Source organism: Trachurus trachurus (assembly GCF_905171665.1).
Source record: "Trachurus trachurus genome assembly, chromosome: 22".
NCBI classification, from domain to species: domain Eukaryota; kingdom Metazoa; phylum Chordata; class Actinopteri; order Carangiformes; family Carangidae; genus Trachurus; species Trachurus trachurus.
In genome coordinates, this window is record NC_139907.1 from 1,190,801 (window position 1) to 1,217,382 (window position 26,582).

At 42.6% G+C, this 26,582-nt stretch overlaps 1 protein-coding gene across 1 annotated transcript in view; it reads left to right on the top strand.

Moving 5' to 3' along the window:
• The first annotated feature begins 2,483 nt into the window (after window positions 1-2,483).
• Window positions 2,484-26,582, top strand: part of heatr5a (HEAT repeat containing 5a) — a 48,058-nt gene continuing 23,959 nt past the window's right edge. Inside the window, exons 1-20 of the mRNA XM_083998770.1 lie at window positions 2,484-2,631; window positions 5,392-5,609; window positions 6,422-6,633; window positions 6,741-6,849; window positions 8,425-8,574; window positions 9,595-9,769; window positions 10,869-11,026; window positions 12,365-12,611; window positions 13,183-13,332; window positions 14,445-14,695; window positions 16,115-16,226; window positions 17,138-17,290; window positions 18,011-18,110; window positions 18,467-18,576; window positions 18,930-19,138; window positions 20,525-20,688; window positions 22,134-22,239; window positions 23,050-23,240; window positions 23,707-23,866; window positions 24,646-24,835. Coding sequence (XP_083854896.1) covers window positions 5,484-5,609; window positions 6,422-6,633; window positions 6,741-6,849; window positions 8,425-8,574; window positions 9,595-9,769; window positions 10,869-11,026; window positions 12,365-12,611; window positions 13,183-13,332; window positions 14,445-14,695; window positions 16,115-16,226; window positions 17,138-17,290; window positions 18,011-18,110; window positions 18,467-18,576; window positions 18,930-19,138; window positions 20,525-20,688; window positions 22,134-22,239; window positions 23,050-23,240; window positions 23,707-23,866; window positions 24,646-24,835 — 3,073 coding nt within the window. The 5' untranslated portion in view covers window positions 2,484-2,631; window positions 5,392-5,483. The remainder of the gene's footprint in view (window positions 2,632-5,391; window positions 5,610-6,421; window positions 6,634-6,740; window positions 6,850-8,424; window positions 8,575-9,594; window positions 9,770-10,868; window positions 11,027-12,364; window positions 12,612-13,182; window positions 13,333-14,444; window positions 14,696-16,114; window positions 16,227-17,137; window positions 17,291-18,010; window positions 18,111-18,466; window positions 18,577-18,929; window positions 19,139-20,524; window positions 20,689-22,133; window positions 22,240-23,049; window positions 23,241-23,706; window positions 23,867-24,645; window positions 24,836-26,582) is intronic.

Genomic DNA, 26,582 nt, shown 5'->3' on the forward strand with positions numbered 1-26,582 from the left:
TATTAAAATTTTTTCGGAACAATTTTTTCGGAACAATTTTTTCAGAACAATTTCTCATGTCGGGGACATGCCCCCCCCCAGATTTAGCCTATAGGCTAGTGACCCTGATCCGTCCCCCCCAAATTGATCAATAAACATTACCATGATTCAAGAAGAGGGAAGGCTGGAGCCTGGAGCAGATCTTTGCTGAGTTGAGAATCGAGTGGTGCGTTCAGTCGTACTCTTAAATCAGAGTTTTAAAGTCGAAAAAGCATTTAAATCTAGCATGTACAATCATAAACGTTGGGGTTTTTGTTTCACTTCACCCCCCCCCCCCCCCACCCCATCAGTTCCCAGACGTCAGGGTCAACTGCCGCCTATGTTGTTAAAATGTAAATGTTTTATTTCGTTAAAGTCGTTTTTGTTGTTATCTACATTACATATTTTATAATAGGCTACTATGTTGTTCTGCCACTGTAGCTACTGTTTTTATGTTTTGGGACTCTGGATGGAAATTAGCATTGCTGCTGCTACAATCCGGCACATTTACATGTTTTTATATGTCCATTAATGTGCACTGTCCCACCCAAATAAACAAATAAAGTAAAGTAAAGTATGTTGGTCCCCCCCAGCTAAAAAATCCCATGTGCGCCCCTGGGTTCGTAATCACTTTAACGACTTCTGCCTGTAAGACAAAACTCAGGGCTGCGGTGTTTTAATGTATCGCTATGCTGTTGGCAGTGGAGACGATCGATGATTCCTCAATCGATTCACTACTAGCAGCAGCCGAGTAGTTAAGTTAGCGGCAGATAGACCGGAAACAGCCATCCCTGTTAACAAATTAAAACAAACAGGTGTAAGAATGTAACAAACACATGAATAAGACATTTACACATTATATTTCAAGTACAAATTTAAAAACTGTAAAAACAAAGAAAGAATAATAAAATGAAAAAAAAAACATTCACAGAAACATTTGTACATTTGTATATTTGTGTCTCTAACATTAATAAAAACTGTTTTGTGTAATGTTGAGTTATTGTTTATATGCACAGTAATTTAGATTAAGCGCCATATTAAGATGCAGACATATGACTGTATGTGTTATACCGTTAGAATAGAATAGAAAAATTCTTTATTCATCCCCCACGAGAGAAATTCAAGTCATCCAGCAGTTGACAAAAGCAAGATAACACACAGAGCAATGATATAAAATAGTTAAAATATGATAGATAGAAAATCCCATGAAGCTGTATTTGTATGTTAATGACTTCACTTGATATATTTACTTAGGAAAATATCATATAAAACACAACAATCACCCATAAAAGATAAAACAGTTGTTAAATTTGCCACAACGACGGTCAAAGATTTTTTTTATTTATTATTATTTTATTACAGGATTTTCTTCCCTTAACACTCGAAGGGTATTGCACTGGTACACCTTAAAGCAGATATCAGCTTCACGGCCGTTTCGGCTAATGCTGCGTTCAAGGCAGGCTTTTGAAACCGTAAGTTACAGCTTCAAGTCACAACTACGACTTGGTAGCGTTCCAGGTAACCCGTAGCTTGTGTTTTTACCATCCTGTTGTCTGTGAAAGTTCCCTATAACGGCCACTCGTAACTTCCGACCCGTGAACTCGTACCAGATCGAACTGGTATGACTTCACAGGAAGGAAAAACACAAAGTACGAGTTTCTTTGAACGCACCATGAGTTAGCAGCCCCCGCCCTTGTCAGGCATCAATTGGTCCTCGTGCTACGTCACCACATTCACGCGCATCCCTTGGCTGCACACACAGCCCTTCATGCCGTTCTCTCTCCTCATTGGATAACACTTGTATCCCACAAGGAAAATTTTCTCCTCGGGTTACAGCAGAGCAGAGTGACGGAGAGACTCGTGTTTAGGCTGAAATACTTCATGTAAGTGATTGCTGACGGAAAATAGGACTATTTAGGACTTATATTAACAAAAACATTCCACTGATATCTGCTTTAATTTACAAAGCTATTTTAGGCAAGCTGCTGCATTACATCTGCTCTAAGTTTATTGCTGTCCAGTTGACACACAATCTTAGAGCCAACAGTTGGCTGTGATTTAAGGTCCCCCATATGAGGACCGAGTTAGGGATGAAGACCCTCTCCCATTTTGGGCCATGGTCGTGGAATGACCTACAAGCCAGGCTGAGATTGGGGTCTCTCATCCCTCTTTCTTGCTTCAAATACTCAATCTCAGAACTTTTAGTCACCAGCTGCACCTGTGACAATGAATTTAATTCTGTAATTGTGCTGCTTGTTTTTGATGTCTGATGTCTCTTGTTATCTTGATCTTGTTGTGTATGTTTGCTTGTATCTGTATTTCCTCAGGACATCCTCGAAAAAGAGATTTTTTAATCTCAATGGATCATTCCTGAATAAATAAAGGTTAAATAAAAAATAAAGAATATTTTATTTTGAAAAACCTTGACCGGATGTTGTTGCGGTTCGTTGCTGCTGCCTCGACGCTCGGCTGCTTTCAGCCGCGGGGAGCTCAGCTGTTCGTCCGGACACATTCACAGCATCAAAATAAACTGAAATAAACTTGGTGTCGGTGTCTCACGGGACTGACACTTTAACCGCGCAGATTAACGGACTTTAACGGACTCTTTTACAGGTAAACTGCTCCGCTTTTCCTGCTGGTTTTGTGTGTAAACTTTTTTTGTCCCGTTAGCTCACCGGGGTTAGCCACCACCCGATGCTAACTGCAGAGTTTTGTCTCTTCAACATAAATATAAAACATCAGCTCAAGGTTTTAAATGTGAGTTTGTTGAACAGAAACGTTAAGCAGGACTGAACAGCCGCTGTTAGCATCGTTAGCATCGTTAGCTCCGTCTGGCTGCATGATGGTGCGTTCAGGGGTCTGTTTTTGTTGCACCAAAACCTCAAAGTAAAGTAAAAGATGCTGCTGAGTTTCCACTGCAGAAGGAGGCGAAGACACCGACACGTCTCTCTGTTTCTGACCTGGTTACAGGGAATAATAAACACACAGAGGTCGTTTTTAATCCAGTTTAAACCCACATGTTTGGAAAAGTAGCCTAGTAGCTAATTGTTCCATTAGAGGTCAAAAATGCAGTTGGTGCACCTGAACGCACCGTGAAAACCTTCACATCCAGTAGTTTATTTATCTATCCTTTTTATATAGATAGACAGCTATACATTGTAAAGTTACAAAGAAGAACTAGGGAAACCTATAAACAAACAAACAAACCTGCAAAAGCTAATATAGAAATAAATAGCTAGACAAATAAATAGGCCTAATATAAAAAATAAATAGAAGAATAATTAATTGAAAAAGAGTGAAGCAAAAACAAACAAATTAATAGATGCAAGATTACATATCAGTTAAAGATATTTAACACATGTCCAGTGGTTTAATACATTTCCCACTTTACTGCAGTGACGTAGAAGTGCACTCGGGGTGTGTCGGGGCACGGTGACGTCAGTGGTCAAGGTGCTGCACCTGTACCTGCTGTGACGTCACCGGGCTCAGGTGGAGCAGGGTCCAAGTTTCTGTTTCTGAGTTTATTATTACAACATCAATAACATATGATTAGTGCAAAATGTTTTATTTGATCTCCACGTGGTTTTGTAAATTCAATTCTTTGTTATTTGTATCTTTTATGTTTAATGTGATAATGTGCTGCTGAAGCTGTTTGTTTTCTAACTATAACTGCTGCTATTATTGGCCAAGTCTCTGTTATAAAAGAGATTTTTGATCTAGAGCTGCAACAATTCATTTAATAATCGAACAATAATCGATTATTAAATTAATCGTCAACTATTTTGATAATCTAATAATTAGTTTAATTAAGTTTGAGAAGATAAAAAGTCAAAATTCTCTGATTTCAGCTTCTTCAATGTGAATATTTCTGGTTTCTTTGTTCCTTTATGACAATAAACTGAGTCTCTCTTTGGTTTGTGGACAAAACAAGACATTTGAGGACGATGTCGTCTGGTGGTTTGAGAAACACTGAACGATGTTTTTAACATTTTTTGACCAAACAACTAATCGATTAATCGTTTAAATAATCTACAGCATCATCGATAATGAAAATAACATTAGTTGCAGCTCTAGTTTGATCTCAATGGGACAAACCTGGTTAAAGCAGGTTATTAGTCTTGAATACTAAGCTGCAGAGTGTTTTGTGTTGAGCCCTCAGGGCCACCGTAGCTCTGCTGTCACATCTTTCACTTTACTTTCATCGTCTATTTATAGTTTCCTGGTGTTTTGTAGAGAAAACGACTGATCAGAGGATGACGGTGATGTGAAGACAGCGAGCCGACGTCCTGTGGTTATTAAAAGCTCAGACTGAGACTGCAGCAGCCTCTTTGAACCGTGTGTGTGTCTGTGTGTGTGTGTGTCTGTGTGTGTGTGTGTGTGTGTTGATGCAGCAGACAAAGTTGTGCTGTTGAATAATGGATGAGCTGCTCTGTCACTTCCTCACTGGGACAGAACAACAACACGTGTGACGAGAACAAAACCTCACGTGAACACAGAACACGTCCAAGTGGCACCTGAACGCAGCACAAAGAGCTGCAGCTGGGGAACGGCTTTAAAGGGACAGTTCAACATTTAGTCAGATCATCCATCCTCCTCTCACCATAATCCCTATAGTCAAAGCAGTAGGTTTGTTACCTTTAATTATCGGTGCAAACTGTTTTTAGAACGGCGGAGCAGAGCCGTGAGCTGTTCAGAGCTACGCTACGGAGGCTCATTATGGGATTTCTTGGTTTCAAACTCATCAAATACACAATCCAACAACTCCACAACGCTCTGGTGGACAAGTTGTGAGCTGCACATTCACCACGCTATGAGATAATAACGTATGATGCTGCGTTCAAGACAACTCGGAACTCAGAATTTCCCAGTTAAAAAACTCAGATTTCTGACTTCAAAGCGTCAGATTAACCAAAAACATGGCGGACCAGGACAAACTTTGTATTTAAAGTGCTTCACGTGAGTCACAAAAACAATAAAAACAGAACATTTTAATGTATTTTGGCATTTAAAGCAGAAGTAAGGTGAATGTTTGTGTTAATATAAGTCTTAAATAGTTCTATCTTCCGACAGCAATCACTTCTATAGAGTGTTTGGTCTGAAACACGGGTCTGTCAGTCACTCTGCTCTGCTCTGAGCCCAGGAGAAAACTTTCCTTGTATCCTACAACCTTTATCCAATGAGGAGAGAGAACAGCATAAAGGGGCAGTCCTCTCTGTGTGTGCAGCCAAGGGATGCGCGTGAATGTGGTGACGTAGGGACGAGGGCCAATAGATCCATGACGAGGGCGGGGGCTGCTAACTCCATCGGCTGACAGGAAGTTAGACAAAACCACCGGATCGCTGACTGCTGCTTTAACAGAGTTTGTTTCTCCAGAATTCAGGATTCATGGCGCAGCCGAGGGGGCGTGTCCGTTGCTGAGAGGGGGCGTGGCCTTCACTGAGAGGGGGCGGAGCCACAGCGTCAGGATGGAGCGCGCCCACAGCCTCCTGCTGGACGAGGCGGCGTGCTCTCAGCTCGCTGAGCACCAGAGAGCAGAGTTCATCTTCGAGTGGCTGAACCACCTGAAGAAGCTGCTCCCTTCCACAGACCGGGTGAGAGGAGAGGACACGCCTCTACTGTTAGAGCCATGTTTCACTCCTCCTTTATTCACTCGTTCATTCACTCACTCGTTTAATTCACTCGTTCATCACTCATTCATTCACTCGTTCATTCACTCCTTAATCCTTAACTCACTAGTCGTTCACTCCTTAACGCACTCGTTTATTCACTCGTTCATCACTCGTTTATTCACTCGTTTATCACTCATTCATTCACCCGTTTACTCACTTGTTCATTCACTCGTTTATTGTTTACTCGTTCGTTCACTCGTCCATTCACTAGTTTATTCACTGATTCACTCATTTATTCACTCGTTCATTCACTAATTTATTCACTCGTTCATTCACTCGTTCATTCACTCATTTATTTACTCGTTCATTCACTTGTTTATTCACTCGTTCACTCACTCGTTCATTCACTCTTTAATTCACTCATTTACTCATTCGTTTATTCACTCGTTTATTCACTCATTCGTTCCCTCGTTTATTTACTTGTTCATTCACTCATTCATCACTCGTTTATTCACTCTTTCACTCACTCGTGCATCACTCATTCATTTACTCGTACATCACTCGTTCATTCACTCATTCATCACTTGTTCATTCACCCGTGTACTCACTCATTCGTTCACTTGTCCATTCACTAGTTTATTCACTGATTCACTAATTTATTCACTCGTTCGTTCCCTCGTTTATTCACTTGTTCATTCACTCATTCACTCGTTTATTCACTTGTTCATTCACTTGTTCATTCACTCGTTCATTCTCTTGTTCATTCACTCATTTCGACTCCTCCTCCTCCTCAGGTGGACATCAGACAGAACCAGCGCCGCCTGGTGGAGCAGCTGTCGGCCGTTCTGATTGGTTCTCCCGGTCCACCGAGCCGCTGGCTGCTGGCCGACTGCCTGGCCCTGCTCTACCGCCTGGGAGACCCCGTTCCCTCCAGCCTATTGGTCGAGAGGTGCAATGACATCATCCGCAGCAGAGACGACTCGCCGTCCGGCCTCCCCACCCGGCTGTGAGTCAGATAGGCCGCTGCTGCTGCGTTCATGTCCTGCGCTGAAGCTGGGAAATCTGAGCGTTAACGTGACGATGTGTGTGTGTGTGTGTGTGTGTGTGCTTCAGGGCGGCCGTGGCGTGTTTGGGCGCGTTGTACGAGCAGCTGGGCCGGATGCTGAGTGGCTCCTTCAGGGACACGCTGACCAACCTGCTGAAGGCCATGAAGAGCGCAGAGGTACGAGGTTCCCTGAACGCCTCATCACATCTCACTGTAGAATAACAATAAGAGCTTTAACGTTAAAGGGATATTCCGGCGTAAGTTTAAGCCATGGTCCAATGCACCGTAACACCGAGTTAGACCCCCCCCCTCGAGAGATGAAGTCTGCTAACCGCTAGCTTCTCCAGTTCTCTAGCAACTTTAGCAATGACCGCACCATAACAAACAGCGCAGTATACGGATCCACTAGCCACCGATCAAAAAGCCACTTACAGCCACAAATGATGCTCAGAACAGCACCAAACGTCATCAACAATACAAACAGGGTCCCAGCCCATAATACGAGGCATCAAACATCTGTTAGCTTAGCCTGGTTTCTATTGAAAAGAGACGAAAACAACTCACCCACTCTGCTCCAGTTATTCGCTATGCAGCAACTTTCCGTGTCCAGCACAGAGTCCAGCGCTGACAGCACACGTCCGAGGCCGACTGGTAGCATAAACATCTGGTTTCAGCACAAACATCTGGTTTCAGCACAGACATCTGGTTTCATCACAAACATCTGGTTTCATCACAAACATCTGGTTTCAGCACAGACATCTGGTTTCAGCACAAACATCTGGTTTCGGCTCAGACATCTGGTTTCAGCACAGACATCTGGTTTCAGCACAAACATCTGGTTTCAGCACAGACATCTGGTTTCAGCACAAACATCTGGTTTCAGCGGCCGACTGGCAGCACAAACATCTGGTTTCAGCACAAACATCTGGTTTCAGCGGCCGACTGGCAGCACAAACATCTGGTTTCAGCACAAACATCTGGTTTCAGCGGCCGACTGGCAGCACAAACATCTGGTTTCAGCACAAACATCTGGTTTCAGTGGCCGACTGGCAGCACAAACATCTGGTTTCAGCACAAACATCTGGTTTCAGCGGCCACCGACAGGCAGTGACCACCACACTGACCGCTTGATTCCCCCAGGTCCAGCACATATCCTCCACCGCAGCTGCCCCTCTTTGACTTTACTCCTCCATTTCCTTCAGCTTGTCTTCAGTAAACTCGGTCTCAAACTGATAGTAGCGCCCATCGAAATGAAACCCTGAACCCTGATTGTACTGTTGATGACGTTTGGTGCTGTTCTGAGCAATATTTGTGGAAAAAGTGGAAAGTTGCTGCATAGCGTATAACTGGAGCAGAGTGGGTGAGTTGTTTTCGTCTCTTTTCAATAGAAACCAGGCTAAGCTAACAGATGTTTGATGCCTCGTATTATGGGCTGGGACCCTGTTTGTACTGTTGATGACGTTTGGTGCTGTTCTGAGCATTATTTGTGGCTGTAAGTGGCTTTTTGATCGGTGGATAGTGGATCCGTATACTGCGCTGTTTGTTATGGTGCGGTCATTGCTAAAGTTGCTACAACTGGAGAAGCTAGCGGTTAGCAGACTTCATCTCTCGAGGGGGGGGGGGGATCTAACTCGGTGTTACGGTGCGTTGGACCATGGGTTAAACTTGCGCCGGAATATCCCTTTAACAAGCTTCTTCTTCTTTTAACCCTGTGATCGTTTCCATGACAACCCCCCCCCCTCTGTCTCTCAGTCTCAGGGTCGCTATGAGATCATGCTGAGCGTGGAGAAGATGCTGCGCGGTCTGGGCGTCAGCGCCGTCCCGTGTCACCGTGACGTCTACAAGGCGGCGAGGACGTGTCTGACGGACCGCTCCATGGCCGTACGCTGCGCCGCCGCCAAGGTGCGTTCAGGGCCGCGCGGACGTTTCAACTGTGTCGAAACCACCGACGCCTTGTCTTTTAAAAATTCGTTTTTTATTTTTTATTTTATACACACACCCAAAGAAACCAAATATAAACATTCATTCATCCGTTTACTCACTTGTTTATTCACTGATTCACTCGTTTACTCACTCATTCGTTCACTCGTTCATTCACTCGTTTACTCACTAGTTTATTCACTGATTAACTCGTTCATTCACTTGTTTACTCACTAATTTATTCACTGATTCACTCGTTTATTCACTAGTTTATTCACTGATTCACTCGTTCATTCACTCGTTTATTCACTGATTCACTCGTTTCACTTGTTCATTCACTCGTTTACTCACTAGTTTATTCACTGATTCACTCGTTTCACTTGTTCATTCACTCGTTTACTCACTAGTTTATTCATTGATTCACTCGTTCATTCATCCGTTTACTCACTTGTTTATTCACTGATTCACTCGTTTATTCACTGATTCACTCGTTTACTCACTCATTCGTTCACTCGTTCATTCACTCGTTTACTCACTAGTTTATTCACTGATTAACTCGTTCATTCACTTGTTTACTCACTAATTTATTCACTGATTCACTCGTTTACTCACTAGTTTATTCACTGATTCACTCGTTCATTCACTCGTTTATTCACTGATTCACTCGTTTCACTTGTTCATTCACTCGTTTACTCACTAGTTTATTCACTGATTCACTCGTTTCACTTGTTCATTCACTCGTTTACTCACTAGTTTATTCACTGATTCACTCGTTCATTCACTCGTTTACTCACTAGTTTATTCACTGATTCACTCATTTACTCACTTGTTCGTTCACTCGTTCATTCACAGAAGTTCAGTTCACATAAAAACATCTTTACATTTGTAGTTTGTAGTTTGTGTCTCTACTTCCTGTTGGTGTCATGTGACCTGTGAGTGGGAGGAGCTAAGGCAGCGTGTGTGTCTGTGTGTGTGTGTGTGTGTGTGTGTGTGTGTGTGTAGTGTCTGCTGGAGCTGCAGCGCGAGGCGTCCTTCCTGTGGAGCAGCGAGCTGGAGAACGTGGCGACTCTCTGCTTCCGAGCCTTCGAGGGCTCCAGCTGCAGCGTCCGCGTTGCCGTGGCGAAGCTGCTGGGAACGCTGCTCGCCGCCGCCGTGGAGCCGCGCCCGCCCGCCACCGGTAACGTTTGTTGTTTGCACTTTAAAATATATATACAAACAAGGAGTATATCACATGGAAGAAAGAAAATATACAATAGATAATATATGATAAACTACAATGAAACGGTGCTGGAGAGGTTAGAAACCCTAGGAGGGCTTATCCAGAACCTCACCATAAAATAAATAAGTACAATTAAATGTATCTTATCGAAATAAAATAACAAATGAATTAATGAGAGAGAAAAAAACTAAATTAAAACAAAACAACCAAAATAGCGCTCTGATTGGTCCATGTGGTGAACAGTAGGTGTGATGGAGGGAAGGGGGTGTGACCTGTGTGTGTGACACACATACAGGTGATCGGGGCGCTGGTTCAGAAAGCAGGTTTAGTGAAAACTCAGAGTCAGAGGAAACTCTACTAACTTCATGGAAGAGCACATTGATCCGTCAGGACGACTGTTAGAGGACTACACTGCAAAAACTCTAAATCTTTCCGAGAATATTTGTCTTATTTCTTGTCAAAATGTCTAATTTCTAGTCAAAACTAATCTCTTTCCACTTAAAATAAGACTCATCACCTAAAAATTAACTTGTTTTCAGATAATTTCACTTTCAAAAAACAAATTTTCACTTGAAATAAGTAGAAAAATCTGCCAGTGAAAGCAAGTTTTTTTGTGCTTGTAATAAGGAAGAAAAACTTGCTCCACTGTCAGATTTTTCTACTTATTTCAAGTGAAAATCTGCTTGAAAGAAGTAAAAAGTGTCTAAAAACAAGCTGCTTTTTATGTGATTTTACGTATAATGAGATTTGTTTTGATTTTACCACTTTTTTCTCGTTTTTTTTTTTTGTAGGATTTTTAACCACTTTTTTCTAAAAAAAAAATTTGGAGAAATTGTACCACTTTTTTCCCAGTAATTTCTCTCAAATATTTCCAAACATTCACACCATTAGTCCTAATTTGAACATAAATTGACTAAAAAAGTTCTTCTTTAGTCTCAAATATTTGTGTATTTCTGGGTTTAATTAAACCAGAGTGTGTGTGTGTGTGTGTGTGTGTGTGTGTGTGTGTGTGTGTGTGTGTGTGTGTGTGTGTGTGTGTGTGTGTGTGTGTGTGTAGCGAGGCCTAGTGGGCGTTGCCGTGGCTCCCTGGAGGAGGCGATGGATCTCCTCACCGCCGGCTTCCTGAGGGGCGGAGCCAGTTTCCTCCGAGCGAGTGGAGACAAGCTGAAGGGAACGAGCTCAGTGGGGAAGGACGTCCGCATCGGGGTCACTCAGGTCTGCATTCACTCATTCACTCACTCATTCATTCATTCACTCATTCACTCGTTCACTCATTCATTCATTCATTCACTCGTTCGTTCCTTCATTCACTCGTTCCTTCAGTCGCTTACTCACTCGTTCATTCACTCATTTACTCGTTTACTCACTCATTTATTCACTCGTTCACTCACTTGTTCCTTCAGTCATTCATTCACTCGTTCATTCCTTAGTTCATTCATTTGTTTATTCATTCATTCATCACTTGTTCACTCACTTGTTTATTTGCTCGTTCATTCATTTGTTCATTCACTCGTTCATTCACTCGTTCGCTTGTTTACTCACTCGTTCCTTCAGTCGCTTACTCATTCATTCAGTCATTCATTCACTCGTTTATTCCTTAGTTCATTCATTTGTTTATTCATTTGTTCATTTATTCGTTCATCACTCGTTCATTCATTCACTCGTTTGTTCACTCGTTCATTGACTCCTTCATTCACTCGTTTACTCACTCGTTCACTCATTCGTTCATTTATTAATTAATTAATTCGTTCATTCACTGGTTTATTCACTCGTTCCTTCAGTCGCTTACTCACTCGTTCATCCACTGATTCACTCGTTATTCACTCGTTAAATCACTTGTTTACTCACTCCTTCATTCACTCGTTTATTCCTTAGTTCATTCAGGCGTTTACTCACTCGTTCATTCGCTCGTTCATTCACTCGTTCATTCACTTGTTTATTCACTCGTTCATTCATTCACTCACTCGCTCGTTCACTCGTTAATTCATTTGTTAAATCACTTGTTCGTTCACTTGTTTATTCACTGATTCACTCTTTCATTCACTCGTTTATTCACTCGTTCATTCATTCGTTAAATCACTCGTTCATTCATTAGTTCATTCACTGATTCACTCGTTTACTCACTTGTTCATTCGCTCATTTATTCACTGATTCACTCGTTCATTCACTCGTTTACTCACTCATTTATTCACTGATTCACTCGTTTATTCATTTGTTCATTCACTTGTTAAATCACTCGTTTATTCATTCACTCATTTATTCACTCGTTTACTCACTCGTTCATTCACTGATTCACTTGTTAATTCACTTGTTTACTCATTCGTTTATTCACGCGTTCATTCACTCATTTATTCCTTAGTTCATTCACTCATTCACTCACTCGTTCATTCACTCATTTATTCACTTGTTTATTCACTCGTTCATTCATTTGTTTATTCACTCGCTCATTCACACGCTTACTCATGCTTTTACTCACTTATTTACTCACTCATTCATTCACTCGTCTATTCACTCATTCATTGTAGTTGAGTAAATCTTCTTCTCCCCCCCCAGGCCTGTGTGGTGCTGGTCTCCTCCCTGGGCTCCTCCTGGTTGGAGCAGAACTTCTCCTCCTTCCTGTCTCTGCTGATGGAGTTGTCGTCTCACGCTCGGGCCAATCAGACGCCGGCCGACGCCGTGGTAACGCGTTGCTGCGTGACCTTCGTGCTGCGCAGCTGCGTGTCGCTGCTGGGGGAGAAGGCCCAGACCAGCGCCGCCAAGCTGCTCTGCGTCATCGTGGCAACGTACAGACCCGCCATCGGTGAGTGTTTATCAGACGTGTCCTGTTATTTATTAATAAGGTCTTAAAGGGATAGTTCAACATTTAGTCAAATTGTTCCCATCACCATAATCCCTATAGTCATAGCAGTAGGTTCGTTACCTTTAATTGTCGGTGCAAGCTGTTTTTAGAACGGCGGAGCAGAGCCGTGAGCTGCTCAGAGCTACGCTACGGAGGCTCATTATGGGATTTCTTGGTTTCCCTCATCAAACTCATCAAATACACAATCCAACAACTCCACAACGCTCTGGTGGACAAGTTGTGAGCTGCACATTCACCACGCTATGAGATAATAACACAACGTTACCACACAGAGTTGTTTTAGAGGGAAATACAGAGACTGTTGATGAAAAACTGTCCCTGAAGGCAACACGCATCAGCGGTTTTACATGAATTTCCCTCTAAAACAAGGTAGGGGTTATGGCAATGAGCCAATTTGTTAAAAATGTTGTACTACCCCTTAAAATTAATGACATAAATGTTATAGCCTATATGACATTTCTGATTTAAATATGTAAAATATTATAGCTATAATTATTGTGTGTGTGTGCAGATGCAGCTCTGTCTGAGGGGAACATAGAGTCCAGACTGTCGGACGTCTCAGTCAGTGGTTCGGTGTTGACCTGCTGTCTGCTGGAGCTGGGAGGACTGATCCAGGACCTGGGCTCCACCGCCGCGCCGCTGCTCACCGACAGCAGCACAGGTGACACACACACACACACACACACACACACACACACACACACACACACACACACACACACACACACACACACACACACACACACACACACACACACACACAGGTGACACAACACCTCAAACATCGGTGATGCAACCGACTGTCGGGCTGTAAAAGACGTCGCTGAAACGTCTAATACCTGTTCACGTTTGTAGTGTTTCCAGGAATTCATCAGATATCAGTCTATCAATAATCAATATAGTATGAAGAGACTCGATGCACTTATCAATTTATTTCCAGGTGTGATTGATGCATAGACCAGTGGTTCTCAACGTGAGGTCCAGGGACCCACAGGGGTCCTAGGGAAGGTTCAAAGGGGTCCCCAACTTTTTCTTGAAATTTAACCACTTTTTCTAAAATTAAAAAAAAAAAAAAATTTGAGAAATTTTTATTATATTTTTGGAGGGGGGGAGAAATTTAACCACTTTTTCCAAAAAAAAATGTAACTTTTTTTTGGGATATTTTTTTATTATTTATTAAAAACATTTTTCTTTTAATTTAACCACTTTTTCTAGAATTTTTTTTAAAAAATTTGAGAATTTTTTATTATTATTATTTTTTAAAATTTATTATTTATTCATTTATTTATTTTTTGAGAAATGTAACCACTTTTTCGCGATTTTCTTTTTTTTTTTTTTGAGGATTATTAACAACTTTTTTCTAGAAATGTTTGAACGTTTTTGGACAAAATGGTACCACTTTTTCCAGAAATGTCTCTCCAATATTTACAAAAATTGACACCTTTGGCCCTTATTTGAACGTACATGCTCAAACACACACAGTAAATATTAAATATTGATTTAAAGGAACGCTCGAGATAAAATTGTTTTTTTCTCGATTAATACTCACGTATCGCTTCGATCAACAATCATAGTTCACGTTCTTTTGCAGCTGCTACAGAATCGATTTTTTTTGTCCTGCTCATTCTACGTCAGCATCATAAACAAGTCTAACGCCACCGGTGAATCATGTTATCTTTGTTCCATTGATGAGGGCTTTTCATCTCAAACCAACTGTGTGTGTGTGTGTGTGTGTGTGTGTGTGTGTCTCTGTGTGTGTGTGTGTGTGTGTAGCGCTCCTGGACTCGGTGATCTCCGTCCTCCTCCACCCCGCCCCCTCGGCCCGTCTGGCGGCCGCCTGGTGCCTGCGCTGCGTTGCCACGGCGATGCCATCCCAGTGCTCCCCGCTGCTGGACCGCTGCGGCGAGCGACTGGCGGCGCTGAAGTCGTCGCCCGAGGCCGTGGCGGGATACGGGGCCGCCGTCGCCGCCCTGCTGGCCTCGGTGCAGCACTGCCCCCTGGGGATCCCACACACCAAGGGCAAGGTGGGGGACGGGAAGTGATGTCACAGGAAGTGATGTCACAGCAGTGCCGTGTGATGTCACAGCAGCGCCGTGTGATGTCATGACATCACGACCACAGCTGACTTTCTTTCTTAAGTTCTTTCTCTTTTTTATCTCTGTCTTTTTCTTTCTTTCTTATGTTCTTTCTTTCCTTTTCCTTTCTTTCTTTCTTTTCTTTCTTTCTTTCTTTCTTACTTTCTTAAAGCAGAAGTAAGTGATATTTTTGTGTTAATATAAGTCTTAAATAGTTGTATCTTCCGACAGCAATCACTTCTATAGAGTGTTTGGTGTGAAACACGGGTCTGTCAGTCCCTCTGCTCTGCTCTGAGCCCAGGAGAAAACATTTCTCGTATCCTACAGTTTTTATCCAATGAGGAGAGAGAACGGCATAAAGGGGCGGTCCTCTCTGTGTGTGCAGCCTGAATGTGGTGACGTAGGGACGAGGACTGTTATGGTGCGTTCAAGGAAACTCGTAACTCGTGTTTTTCCGACCTGTGAAGTGGTACCAGTTCGATCTGGTACGAGTTCACGGGTCAGAAGTTACGAGTGGCCGTTATAGTGACTTTCACAGGTAAAACAGGTCGGAAAAACACGAGTGGGTTGCCTGGAACGCTACAAAGTCGTAAGTTGTGACTTGAAGCTGTAATTTACGGTTTCAAAAGCCTGCCTGGAACGCAGCATTAGCCAAAACGACCGGATCGCTTACTTCTGCTTTAAGTTCTTTCTCTCTTTCTATTTCCTTTCGTTCTTTCTTTTTTTATCTCTTTCTTTCTTAAGTCCTTTCTCTTTCTTTCTTAATCCTTTTGTTCTTTCTTCTTTATCTCTTTCTTTTTAAGTTCTTTCTTTCTTTCTTTCTTAAGTTCTTTCTCTTTCTTTTTTCTTTCGTTCTTTCTTTTTTTTTATCTCTTTCTTTCTTAAGTTCTTTCTTTTTCCTTTCATTCTTTCTTTTTTCTCTCTTTCTTTCTTAAGTTCTTTCTCTTTCTTTCTTTTTCCTTTCGTTCTTTCTTTCTTTATCTCTTTCTTTCTTAAGTTCTTTCTCTCTTTCTTTTTCCTTTCTTTCTTTCTTTCTTTGAAAGAGGTCTGGTTGCAGACTGAGGGTCACAGAGAAGAAACTAACAGGAATTAATAAATTCCCAGTTTACATTTACAAACGTGTCAAATTAAATCGGATAACGGATAATGGAAAATGGGTAACAATTCGTCTTCATTTTGTTATTGCAAAACCAAATCGGACAGCTGCGAATGTGAAGAACACGGAGCCTAGAGGGGAAACACAGTTTAGTTTTTATGAATGTAAAGAATGAATGTTGCAGAACAGGAGTAGCTCTCTTTGGTGAAAGTAGCTCTGAGAGGAAAGAAGGGGTTAATTAACTCCCCCTGGTTTCCTGTTTCCTGTTTCAGGCGATCCTGTCTCTGGCCGAGGAGCTGCTGCGATCGGCCAATCAGAGCAGCCGCATCTCGCTGCAGAGGACGCAGGCCGGATGGATGGTCATCTCCTCCATCATCACACTGGGTATGTGCCGATGAATGATGATGATGTAATAACGCTGCATTTTGTGAAATCTGGCACATTTTGTAATAAAATTCTTGAACACAACATGTAATAAACTTTACCACATTTGGTAAAATGTTGTTACATATTGCACCAAATTATTACATTTTCATTACACTGAAAAAGGTGCAACACTCACTTTTGTAACAACTAATGCAATGTGTAACAACTTATTTCAAAATGCGGCGAAGTTTATTTCCTGTTGCGTTTAAGAATTTTATCACAAAATGTGGCGTTATTACATCATGAGGTAAAAATGTATTACATTACATAATTAGTGTATATAATATTTAGTATTTTAAAGCAGAAGTGAGTGATATATTTGTGTTAATATAAGTCTTAAATAGTTATATCTTCCGACAGCAATCACTTACATAGAGTGTTTGGACTGAAACACGGGTCTCTCAGTCACTCTGCTCTGCTCTGAGCCGACGAGAAAACATTTATCGTATCCTACAGTTTTTATCCAATGAGGAGAGAGAACGGCATGCAGGGCTGTGTGTGCAGCCAAGGAACGCCGTGAATGTGGTGACGTAGCGACGAGGACTGTTATGGTGCGTTCAAGGAAACTCGTATTTTTCCGACCTGTGAAGTGGTACCAGTTAGATCTGGTACGAGTTCACCGGTCAGAAGTTACGAGTGGCCGTTATAGTGACTTTCACCGGTAAAACAGGTCGGAGAAACACGAGTGGGTTGCCTGGAACGCTACAAAGTCGTAAGTTGTGACTTGAAGCTGTAATTTACGATTTCAAAAGCCTGCCTGGAACGCAGCATTAGCGAAAACGACCGGATCACTCACTTCTGCTTTAATGAAGTGTTTTTAGTCATTTGACAGCCCTAATGTATATATAAATATATTTCTGTGTGTGCAGGTCCTGCGGTGGTGGAGCACCACCTCCCGCGCCTCCTCCTCCTGTGGCGCTGTGTGTTTCCCGCCTCGCTGAGGGAGCAGGAGATGGAGCTGCGTCGTGGGGACTACTTCACCTGGCAGGTCACACTGGAGGGACGAGCCGGGGCGCTCTGCGGTCAGTACACACACACACACACACACACACACACACACACACACACACACACACACACACACACACACACACACACACACACACACACACACACACACACACACACACACACCCCTTGGCCCTGAGACTTCCCATGTCTATTCTATAATTTTTCCACGTGTAGGGGTGTCCCCATTCCAGTTAGGACAGAGGGGTAGGGGGAAGTGGTGGGGCTACATACCCCTTCAAACTGAGATTTTTCAGAGGCACACTCCAAACGGAGGGGTATGAAAAGTTTCCCAGAATGCATTTCACGGCAGCCGGCAGCGGTAGCTGTAAAATGAAAAGTTTTAATATGTTTTCATGCGAGAGAGTAACTGTTTAGGTCCCAAATGTGCGGCCAGTTTATCCATATGACGGCGGGTTAGAAGTTTGCTCCGACGTTTTTTGGGAGAAGTGAAGCTCCAGGAGGAGCGGCTCCTCACAGAGGCAGCAGCCGGTCTGCAGAGCTGCTCGGCCGGCCAACCTACGTCCTCATCCCGGGGGAGAAAACCATCGCTAATTAACTTACCCGCAGGTTTTTAGAGGTTTACCACCGGCTGGTTAAATTCTTTTTAGGAGATAAATGTTGGTCTCAGTGATGAAATCTAACAATTGTGGCAGACGCATTAGTTTGTCTGAATGAAAAGTGAAGCTGTGTCTGTGTTAATTGTGTGTCTGTGTGTGTGTGTGTGTGTGCAGCCATGAGGAACCTGCTGCTGCACTGCAGGGAGCTGGTCACCGATGACATCATCAGCCGCCTCCTCACCCCATTGGCCTGCGCTGTGGCGCTGCTCTCCAAGTCAGTAGCTGATTGGTCGGATAATCAATAATCAAACTGTTGTTGTTGTTGTTGTTAACTCTGTGTGTGTGTGTATCTCTCTGTGTGTGTGTGTGTGTGTGTGTGTGTGTGTGTGTGTGTGTATCTCTGTGTGTGTGTGTATCTCTCTGTGTGTGTGTGTGTGTGTGTGTGTGTGTGTATCTCTGTGTGTGTGTGTATCTCTCTGTGTGTGTGTGTGTGTGTGTGTGTGTGTATCTCTGTGTGTGTGTGTATCTCTCTGTGTGTGTGTGTGTGTGTGTCTCTGTGTGTGTGTGTGTGTGTGTATCTCTGTGTGTGTGTGTGTGTGTGTGTGTGTGTGTGTATCTCTCTGTGTGCAGGTTGCCCTCTCTCCTCAGGTCCTACTCCTCTTCAGTTCGTAGCTGGTCGATCGTTTACAGACTCAGAGTCTACGAGCTGCTCAGTCTGCTGCCGCCGCCCACGTACCAAGGTACGAGCTCCTCCTCCTCCTCCTCCTCCTCCTCCTCCTCCTCCTCCTCCTCCTCCTCCTCCTCCTCCTCCTCCTCCTGGTTAATCCTCCTGGGGCGGCAGTGGCTCAGGTGGTGGAGCGGGTCGTCCAATGATCAGAGGGTTGGCGGTTCGAATCCCGCTCTCTCCCGGTTGCTGCCGTAGTGTCCTTGGGCAAGACACCTTACCCACCTTGCTCCTGATGGGTCGTGGTTCGCGCCTTGCATGGCAGCTTCCACCATCAGTGTGTGAATGTGATGTACTGTAAAGTGCTTTGGTGTATTGGATCGTTCAGGTGTAGTAAAGCTCTATGCCCCCCCCCCCCCCCCCCCACAGAGAGCTTTGGCCTGGTGATGAACCAGCTGGTCTCAGATCTGTCCGGTCAGGACAACCTGAACCAGCCCTGCTCTGACCTCACCCTGCTGCCCCCCCTCTGTCACCATGACGACCTGCCGCTGGTCGGCCCCGCCCTCTGTCACCATGACGACCTGCCGCTGGTCGGCCCCGCCCTGCACGACACCGACCACCGCTACATCGAGGAGCAGGTGAGTGTGTGTGTGGACAATAGTCCAGTCATTTTATGAGAAAAGGTTGAACAAATTGCAACAGAATCAAACTCAACTGGTTTTGTTTCCTCAACATGTCCTGAGTGATGGAAAAAAAAAACTGAAGAATCCCATTAGGGGAAAGTTTTGAAAAAGACCCAAATATAGCCCATAATACGCCTATTAATTATTTTTCTCACGTGAATAGGGTAACATTTTTAACCTTTAGATATCTCCATGAAAATTACTGAGTTGATTACTGACATTTAGACAAACAAAAATGTGTTACAAGTTTTTTTAAATTCTTTGTTAACATGAGCAAATTTGCATAAATTTGCATAAATTCCACCGTTTTGACGGCACATGTAGCTATATAAAGGTGCTGTGGTGGTACCAGCATGAAAATCGGAATGAGTTGACTCCATCGGTCAACCGACAAGAAACCACTTTAAATTTCAAGATGACTGCAATTTTTCAAGAATCCGTCGCTGCAGGAAGCACTCGTTTTACATGGTAGCCTAGCGCCCTAGCTCATTAAAGCTACAGTTGGTAAGTTGACGAAAGTGAAAGTAAACACAGGTCACTTTATGAACCTCTGGAGTCAACTCATTCCAAATTTCAAGCTGGTACCACCACAGCACCTATATTTATACATGTGCTGTCAAAATGGTGGAATTTATGCAAATTAACTCATGTTAACAAAGAATTTCAAAAAACTTGTAATACATTTTTTGTTTGTCTTAATGTAAGTAATCAACTCAGTAATTGTCATGGAGATATCTAAAGGTTAAAATTTCTACCCTATTCACGTGAGAAAAATAAATAATAGGCGTATTATGGGATATATTTGGGTGTTTTTCTAAACTTTCCCCTAATGGGATTCTTCTGGGCTTTTTCTCCATCACTCAGGACATGTTGAAGATACAAAACCAGTTGAGTTTGATTCTGTTGCAATTTGTTTAACGTTAACCCCTTTTTAGGCTTAAAATTACTGGACTAGAAGTTCTTTCTTTCTTTCTTTCTTTCTTTCTTTCTTTCTTTCTTTCTTTCTTTCTTTCTTTCTTTCTTTCGTTCTTTCTTAAGTTCTTAAGTTCTTAAGTTCTTTCTATCTTTTTCCTTTTCTTTTTTTCTTACATTCTTTCTTTCTTTCTTTCTTTCTTACTTTCTTTCTTTCCTACCTTCTTTCTCTCTTTTTTCTTACATTCTTTCTTTTTCCTTTTTTTTCTTTCTTAAGTTCTTTCTTTCTTTCTTTCTTTCTTTCTTTCTTTCTTTCTTTCTTTCTTTCTTTCTTTCTTTCTTTCTTTCTTTCTTGCCTAGTGTGTGTGTGTATCAGCCCAGGTGTGTGTGACTACAGTGTGTTGTTGTGTGTGTGTGTGTGTGTCTCAGCTCCAGGGCAGCAGTGTGGGGGGGGGCAGCCTGGACCACGACCCCTTCAGTCTGTGTGGGCGGAGCCACAACGTCCCCGCCCCCCTCCCTCCCCCCGTCGCCCTGACGACCGCCGCCACGCGTCTGTTCGGATCGCTGTTCCCTCACGTCATCTCAGCTCAGAGGTAACACACACACACACACACACACACACACACACACACACACACACACACACACACACACACACACACACACACACACACACACACACACACACACACACACACACACACACACACACACACCGGCCCTTCAAAATAAAACACACATACACACACCCGCCCTTCAAAATAAAAGACCAACACACATACCTGCCCTTCAAAATAAAACACACACACACACACACACCGGCCCTTCAAAATAAAAGACACACACACATACACACACCGGCCCTTCAAAATAAAAGACACATACGTCTTGTTCCTTAGTAACAGGCAGGGACGGACTGGCCATTGGGCAATGTGGGCAAATGCCACTGCGGCTGCCTGGCGATGCGGCCGCAGGCGGCTCCACCAAATAGATAAAGTGGAGCGGAAGGGCTGCATCAATAGGCGGCCGCAAATAAATAAATAAATAAATAAATGAATGAATAGGCTAAATAAATAGGCCTAAAGCGGAGCGGCTACGTTAATAGGCGGCCGCAAATTATGCCATGGACTAACACAAAACTAACTCTTAACATGTTTCAACATTAAAACTTAATCTAAGGGGCGGAGAGGGGGGCTTACTATAGGTTGTCTCACTCATTCAATCACGCACGCACACACTGCTCTCAAGCAGGGACGTGCGGTCAGGGGACTCATGAGTTTACCTCCGGCCAGGCAGCGGCCGTAGAAGCCGCTCGCCGTCTCATTGTATTTCAGAGAGGCACAGAGCTGCTCTGTCTCTCCTGCCCGTACGGTGTGTATGCGCAGTATGTTCCCCCAGACTTGTACGCCAAGGAGGCTACGTTGCCTCATTGCGTAACTAAGTGTGAGCGTCACGTACGTTTACGTTGCCTTCGTGAATTGTAAACAAACAGACGCCCACTCGGATTTTGCGTCCAGCAGTTTAGCGGGTATTTCAACAGCAGTGATGGATAACACTACCGGAGAGGCTCAACAACTTTTTAAGCTGCATTTGAGGAATAAACAGCAGCTTTTACCTGATGGAGACCAACGCCTAAGCTACGGTAGCTAACAGTTAACTTAGCAGGTTTTACCTACTTTCTCTCTCTCTCCCCCTCTCTTTCTTACACACACACACACACACACACACACACACACACACACACACACACACACACACACACACACACACACACACACACACACACACACACACACACACACACACACACACACACACGAGTTTGCCTGTCATATCTGTTGTAGGCTATACCTTGTAATAATAGCTTGTTGAGTAGGCTACAGTTGACATTATTGTTGCTTCGGTTTGAGTGTGGATTAATTGTCAATCAACAGATTATTGGATAATGAGAATAATGGTTAGTTGCAGCTCTAGTTAAGTATAATATTTAATGTGATATGAGTAGCATTATGTGATATCAGTGTGTTTTGTGTGTCAGGGTGAAGATACTGGAGCAGTTTGTAGAGACCGTGAACCAGCTGAAGGGTCAAAGACAACAGAGCGTCCAGACGCACGTCTGTGCTGCCCTCTGCAGTCTGCTACAGGTACTACAAGGTCTTCTTTCTTTCTTTCTTTCTTTCTTTCTTTCTTTCTTTCTTTATCTTTTTCTTTCTTTCTTTCTCTTTTTCTCTCTTTCTTTCTTTCTTTCTTTCTCTTTCTCTTTTTCTTTCTTTCTTTCTCACATTATTTCTTTCTTTCTTACTTTCTTTATCCCTTTCTTTCTTACGTTATTTCTCTCTTTCTTTCTTTATCTTTTTCTTTCTTTCTTTCTTTCTTTCTTTCTTTCTTTATCGCTTTCTTTCTTTCTTTCTCTTTTTCTTTCTTTATCTCTTTCTTTATCTCTTTCTTTCTTTCTTACGTTCTTTCTTTTTCTTTCTTTCTTTCTTTCTTTCTTTCTTTCTTTCTTACATTATTTCTCTCTTTCTTTCTTTATCTCTTTCTTTCTTTTTCTTTCTTTCTTTCTTCCTTTCTTTCTTTCTTTCTTTCCCCCGTTCTCTATTTCAGTATCTGGATAATTGTAGTGTGGCATTAGTTTTTTTTTTCATGTTATTTTTTTACTATAACTATTTGTAATAGTATGAGCTGGACCCAGGAAGAAGAGCTACTGCTCATGTAATAAAGTAGTGACTGATGGGGATTTTAACTTTTCCAGATAAACTGTGTTTTTGAAACAAAATGTGTAAATAACGTAGCTACACTTTGTGTATTATTATTTAGTGACGGGACTTCTTCAGTCAAGTAACGGCGTTGTAACGAGGGAACTTGTAACTTTTTAAATTACTCTTACTGAAATAAGTAGCGCCGTTCTTTTCTAACGCCGTTGTTCCCCTGTCTGTTTCCTGTGTGTGACTCAGTCCCTGGGCGGCGTGCGCGGCGTCCTGGGCCCGGAGGAGCTGCGTGCTCCGGCGCTGTCGCTCCTGTCGGGGGCGCTAGAGAGCACCAGTCCTCTGCTGCGCTGCCTGGCGGCCGAAGGCCTCGCCCGGCTCGTCCAGGTGGTCGCCGACCCCGGCTTCACCGTGTCCGTGTCGCTGCTCTGCTTCGACAGGTGAGTGTTCACCTGCACTCATCAGGCAATTCTTTTCTTTCTTTTGTCTTTCTTTCTTTTTTTTTAAATTTAACCCATTTTTCGAGAATTTTTAAACTTTAAAAAAAAAAAATTTAACCAATTTTTCTAGAATTTTGAAACTTTTTTTTTGAGAAATTGTTATTATTTATTTTAACTTTTTGTTTTAGAAATTTAACAACTTTTTCTAACATTTTTAAACTTTTTTTTTTTGAATGTTACCACTTTTTTTTGAGGATTTTTAACCACTTTTTTCTAGAAATATTTAAATGTTTTTGGAGAAATTGTACCACTTTTTTTCCCCAGAAATTTCTCTCCAATATTTCCAAAAATGCACACCATTGGTCCTAATTTGAACATAAATTGACTGTGTATTGTGTGTATTTATGGGTTTAATTAAACCAGTGTGTGTGTGTGTGTGTGTGTGCGTGTGTGTGTGCGCGCGCAGGCTGAAGACGTGTCGGGACGCGGCGTCTCGTAGCGGCTACGCTCTGGCTCTCGGCACTCTGTACCGGTATTCCGGGGGAATCGGATCACCGCAGCACCTGTCCACCTGCCTGGGCGTCCTGTTCACCCTGAGCCAGGACAGCACCTCACCTGAAGTCCAGGTACGGCACTTTGGTTGCTTTGTTTTTTCACAAGTTTAAAGGTCCAGTGTGTAACATTAGTCATGGTTTATTGTTAAAATCTGAATATACTACCCATGAATGTGTTAGTATAAGTCAGGTTTCCCACGCATCCTGGAAAACCTGGAAAACCTGAAAAATGGTTGAACAATTTTCCAGTCATTGAAAACATATGGAAAATGAGCAATGTTTCCAGTTTTGGACCGTGAGCATGAGGGTTTTCTCTGCTGAGTGACAGATAGAGAGTGACAGAGAGCTGCTTTAGGTGTGGTTTAAAAACAAGAACAACATGTTTTTGCGTTGTTCTGTGATAAATTTGTCATAATTTCTAAGTAGGTAAGAGATTATTTCATAGATGAATTAGAGCCATAGAGTGCACATCTTTAAATTGGGAAGAGAATATAGAAACAAACTGGTTAAATGTCCAAAATAGGGTACAACTGTCAAAACAAACACTTCTCCAAAGCATGAATGGGGCGGAGGATGTGTTAGTGTAAAGCGTCAGATCTAGAATCTGAACGCTGGATGTCACGGTTTACCAAAATTTTACAGACTGGACCTTTAACTATTGTGTCTATCTGCAAATCTTTAAACTGTTTAACTCTTTCTGTCAGTATCTGGAAGAAAAGCTGTAGCTCATATAATGAAGTAATGGCTGATGGGGATCCTAATAAATAGACAATAACCTCCTCTCTCCTCTCCTCTCCTCCTCCTCCTCCTCCTCCTCCTCCTCCTCCTCCTCTCTCCTCCTCCTCCTCTAGTCCTGGTCTCTCCACAGTCTGTCCCTGGTGGTGGACCTGTCCGGCGGTCTGTTCCGTGTCCACGCCGAGCCGTCCTTCACGCTGGCGCTGCGCCTCCTCCTGTCGGCTCCTCCCACCCACCCTGAGGTTCACTACAGTCTGGGCCGCTGCCTGCACGCGCTCGTCACCTGCCTCGGCCCCGACCTGCAGGGTAACCACACACACACACACACACACACACACACACACACACACACACACACACACACACACACACACACACACACACACACACACACACACACACACACACACAGAGGAGATCGTTGTTTATCAGGATTCCCACTTGTCCTGGAATACCTGCACTGCAAAAACTCAAAATCTTTCCAAGAATATTTGTCTTATTTCTTGTCAAAATGTCTCATTTCTAGTCAAAACTAATCTCTTTCCACTTAAAATAAGACTCATCACCTAAAAATTAACTTGTTTTTAGATCATTTTCACTTGTTTCAAACTAATTTTCACTTGAAATAAGTAGAAAAATCTGCCAGTGAAAGCAAGTTTTTTTTGTGCTTCTAATAAGAAAGAAAAACTTGCTCCACTATCAGATTTTTCTACTTATTTCAAGTGAAAATCTGCTTGAAATAAGTAAAAAGTGTCTAAAAACAAGCTGCTTTTTAATGTGAGGAGTCTTATTTTAGGTAGAATGATATTTGTTTTGACTGGAAATGACATTATGCCTAGAAATAGGCCAAATATTCTTGGTAAGATTTTAAGTTTTTGCAGTGTGGGAACCTGGAAAATGGTTGACCAATTTGGTAACACTTTACCTGAATAGGTGTTCATAAGATTGACATAACACTGTCATAACCATGACATAACAGCTGTCATAAACATCAATGAATACTTATGACAGCTGTGGTTAAGTGTCATTCGGTAAGTTATGTCACTTTTGATGCAAAGTTGACATTATTTGAGATGTTTTTGTTCTGACAACTTGACATAAAGACAATTTAAACTGTCATAGCAGACCTAATGGACAAACTTTAAAGTGTTACCAAATTGGTCAACCATTTTCCAGGTTTTCCCACACTGCAAAAACTCAAAATCTTACCAAGAATATTTGTCTTATTTCTAGGCATAATGTCATTTCCAGTCAAAACAAATCTCATTATACCTCAAATAAGACTCATCACATTAAAAGCAGCTTGTTTTTAGACACTTTTTACTTCTTTCAAGCTGATTTTCACTTGAAATAAGTAGAAAAATCTGATAGTGGAGCAAGTTTTTCTTTCTTATTACAAGCACAAAAAACTTCCTTTCACTGGCAGATTTTTCTACTTATTTCAAGTGAAAATTAGTTTGAAACAAGTAAAATGATCTAAAAACAAGTTAATTTTTAGGTGATGAGTTATTTAACTCATTGAGTGCCGCGCTCCTTTCCAAAGTTTTAGTCAAGTGTACCGGCAATTTAGACCATTTTTGACTTTTTATGTAGAGCCATAGTGTATTCTATATTATTGCCACCAACACATACTGTAGCTCAATTGAAAGGTGCTTTGGCCCAGAGACCATCAGATTTTACCGCGGGAGGACTTTGGGGAGGACACGGTGTTGCTCCAGATGAAGACCGGGCGGGACAGTCGGCTGAGAGCTTCCTGTTTCAGCTCCGAGCTGCTGCAGCCTCGCGGGTGAGAGCAGAGCAGCTGCTGCATCCACATGCAGAACTCCGTTTGCAGAAGCCGAGTTATGATAAAAACTTCCAGATCATGAGCTGTCATGTGACTTTGATCGTCATCTATTTCAGTTCTCCTCGTCGTAGAGTCCCCAAATTTACATATAATGTGTATTAAAGTGTCTATTTTCATAATTTAAAAAAAAAGCAAAAAACGAACAATCTCGTTTTTGGCACTCAACGCATGGGAACGAAAAACGAGAAATTACGTGGTTGGCACTCA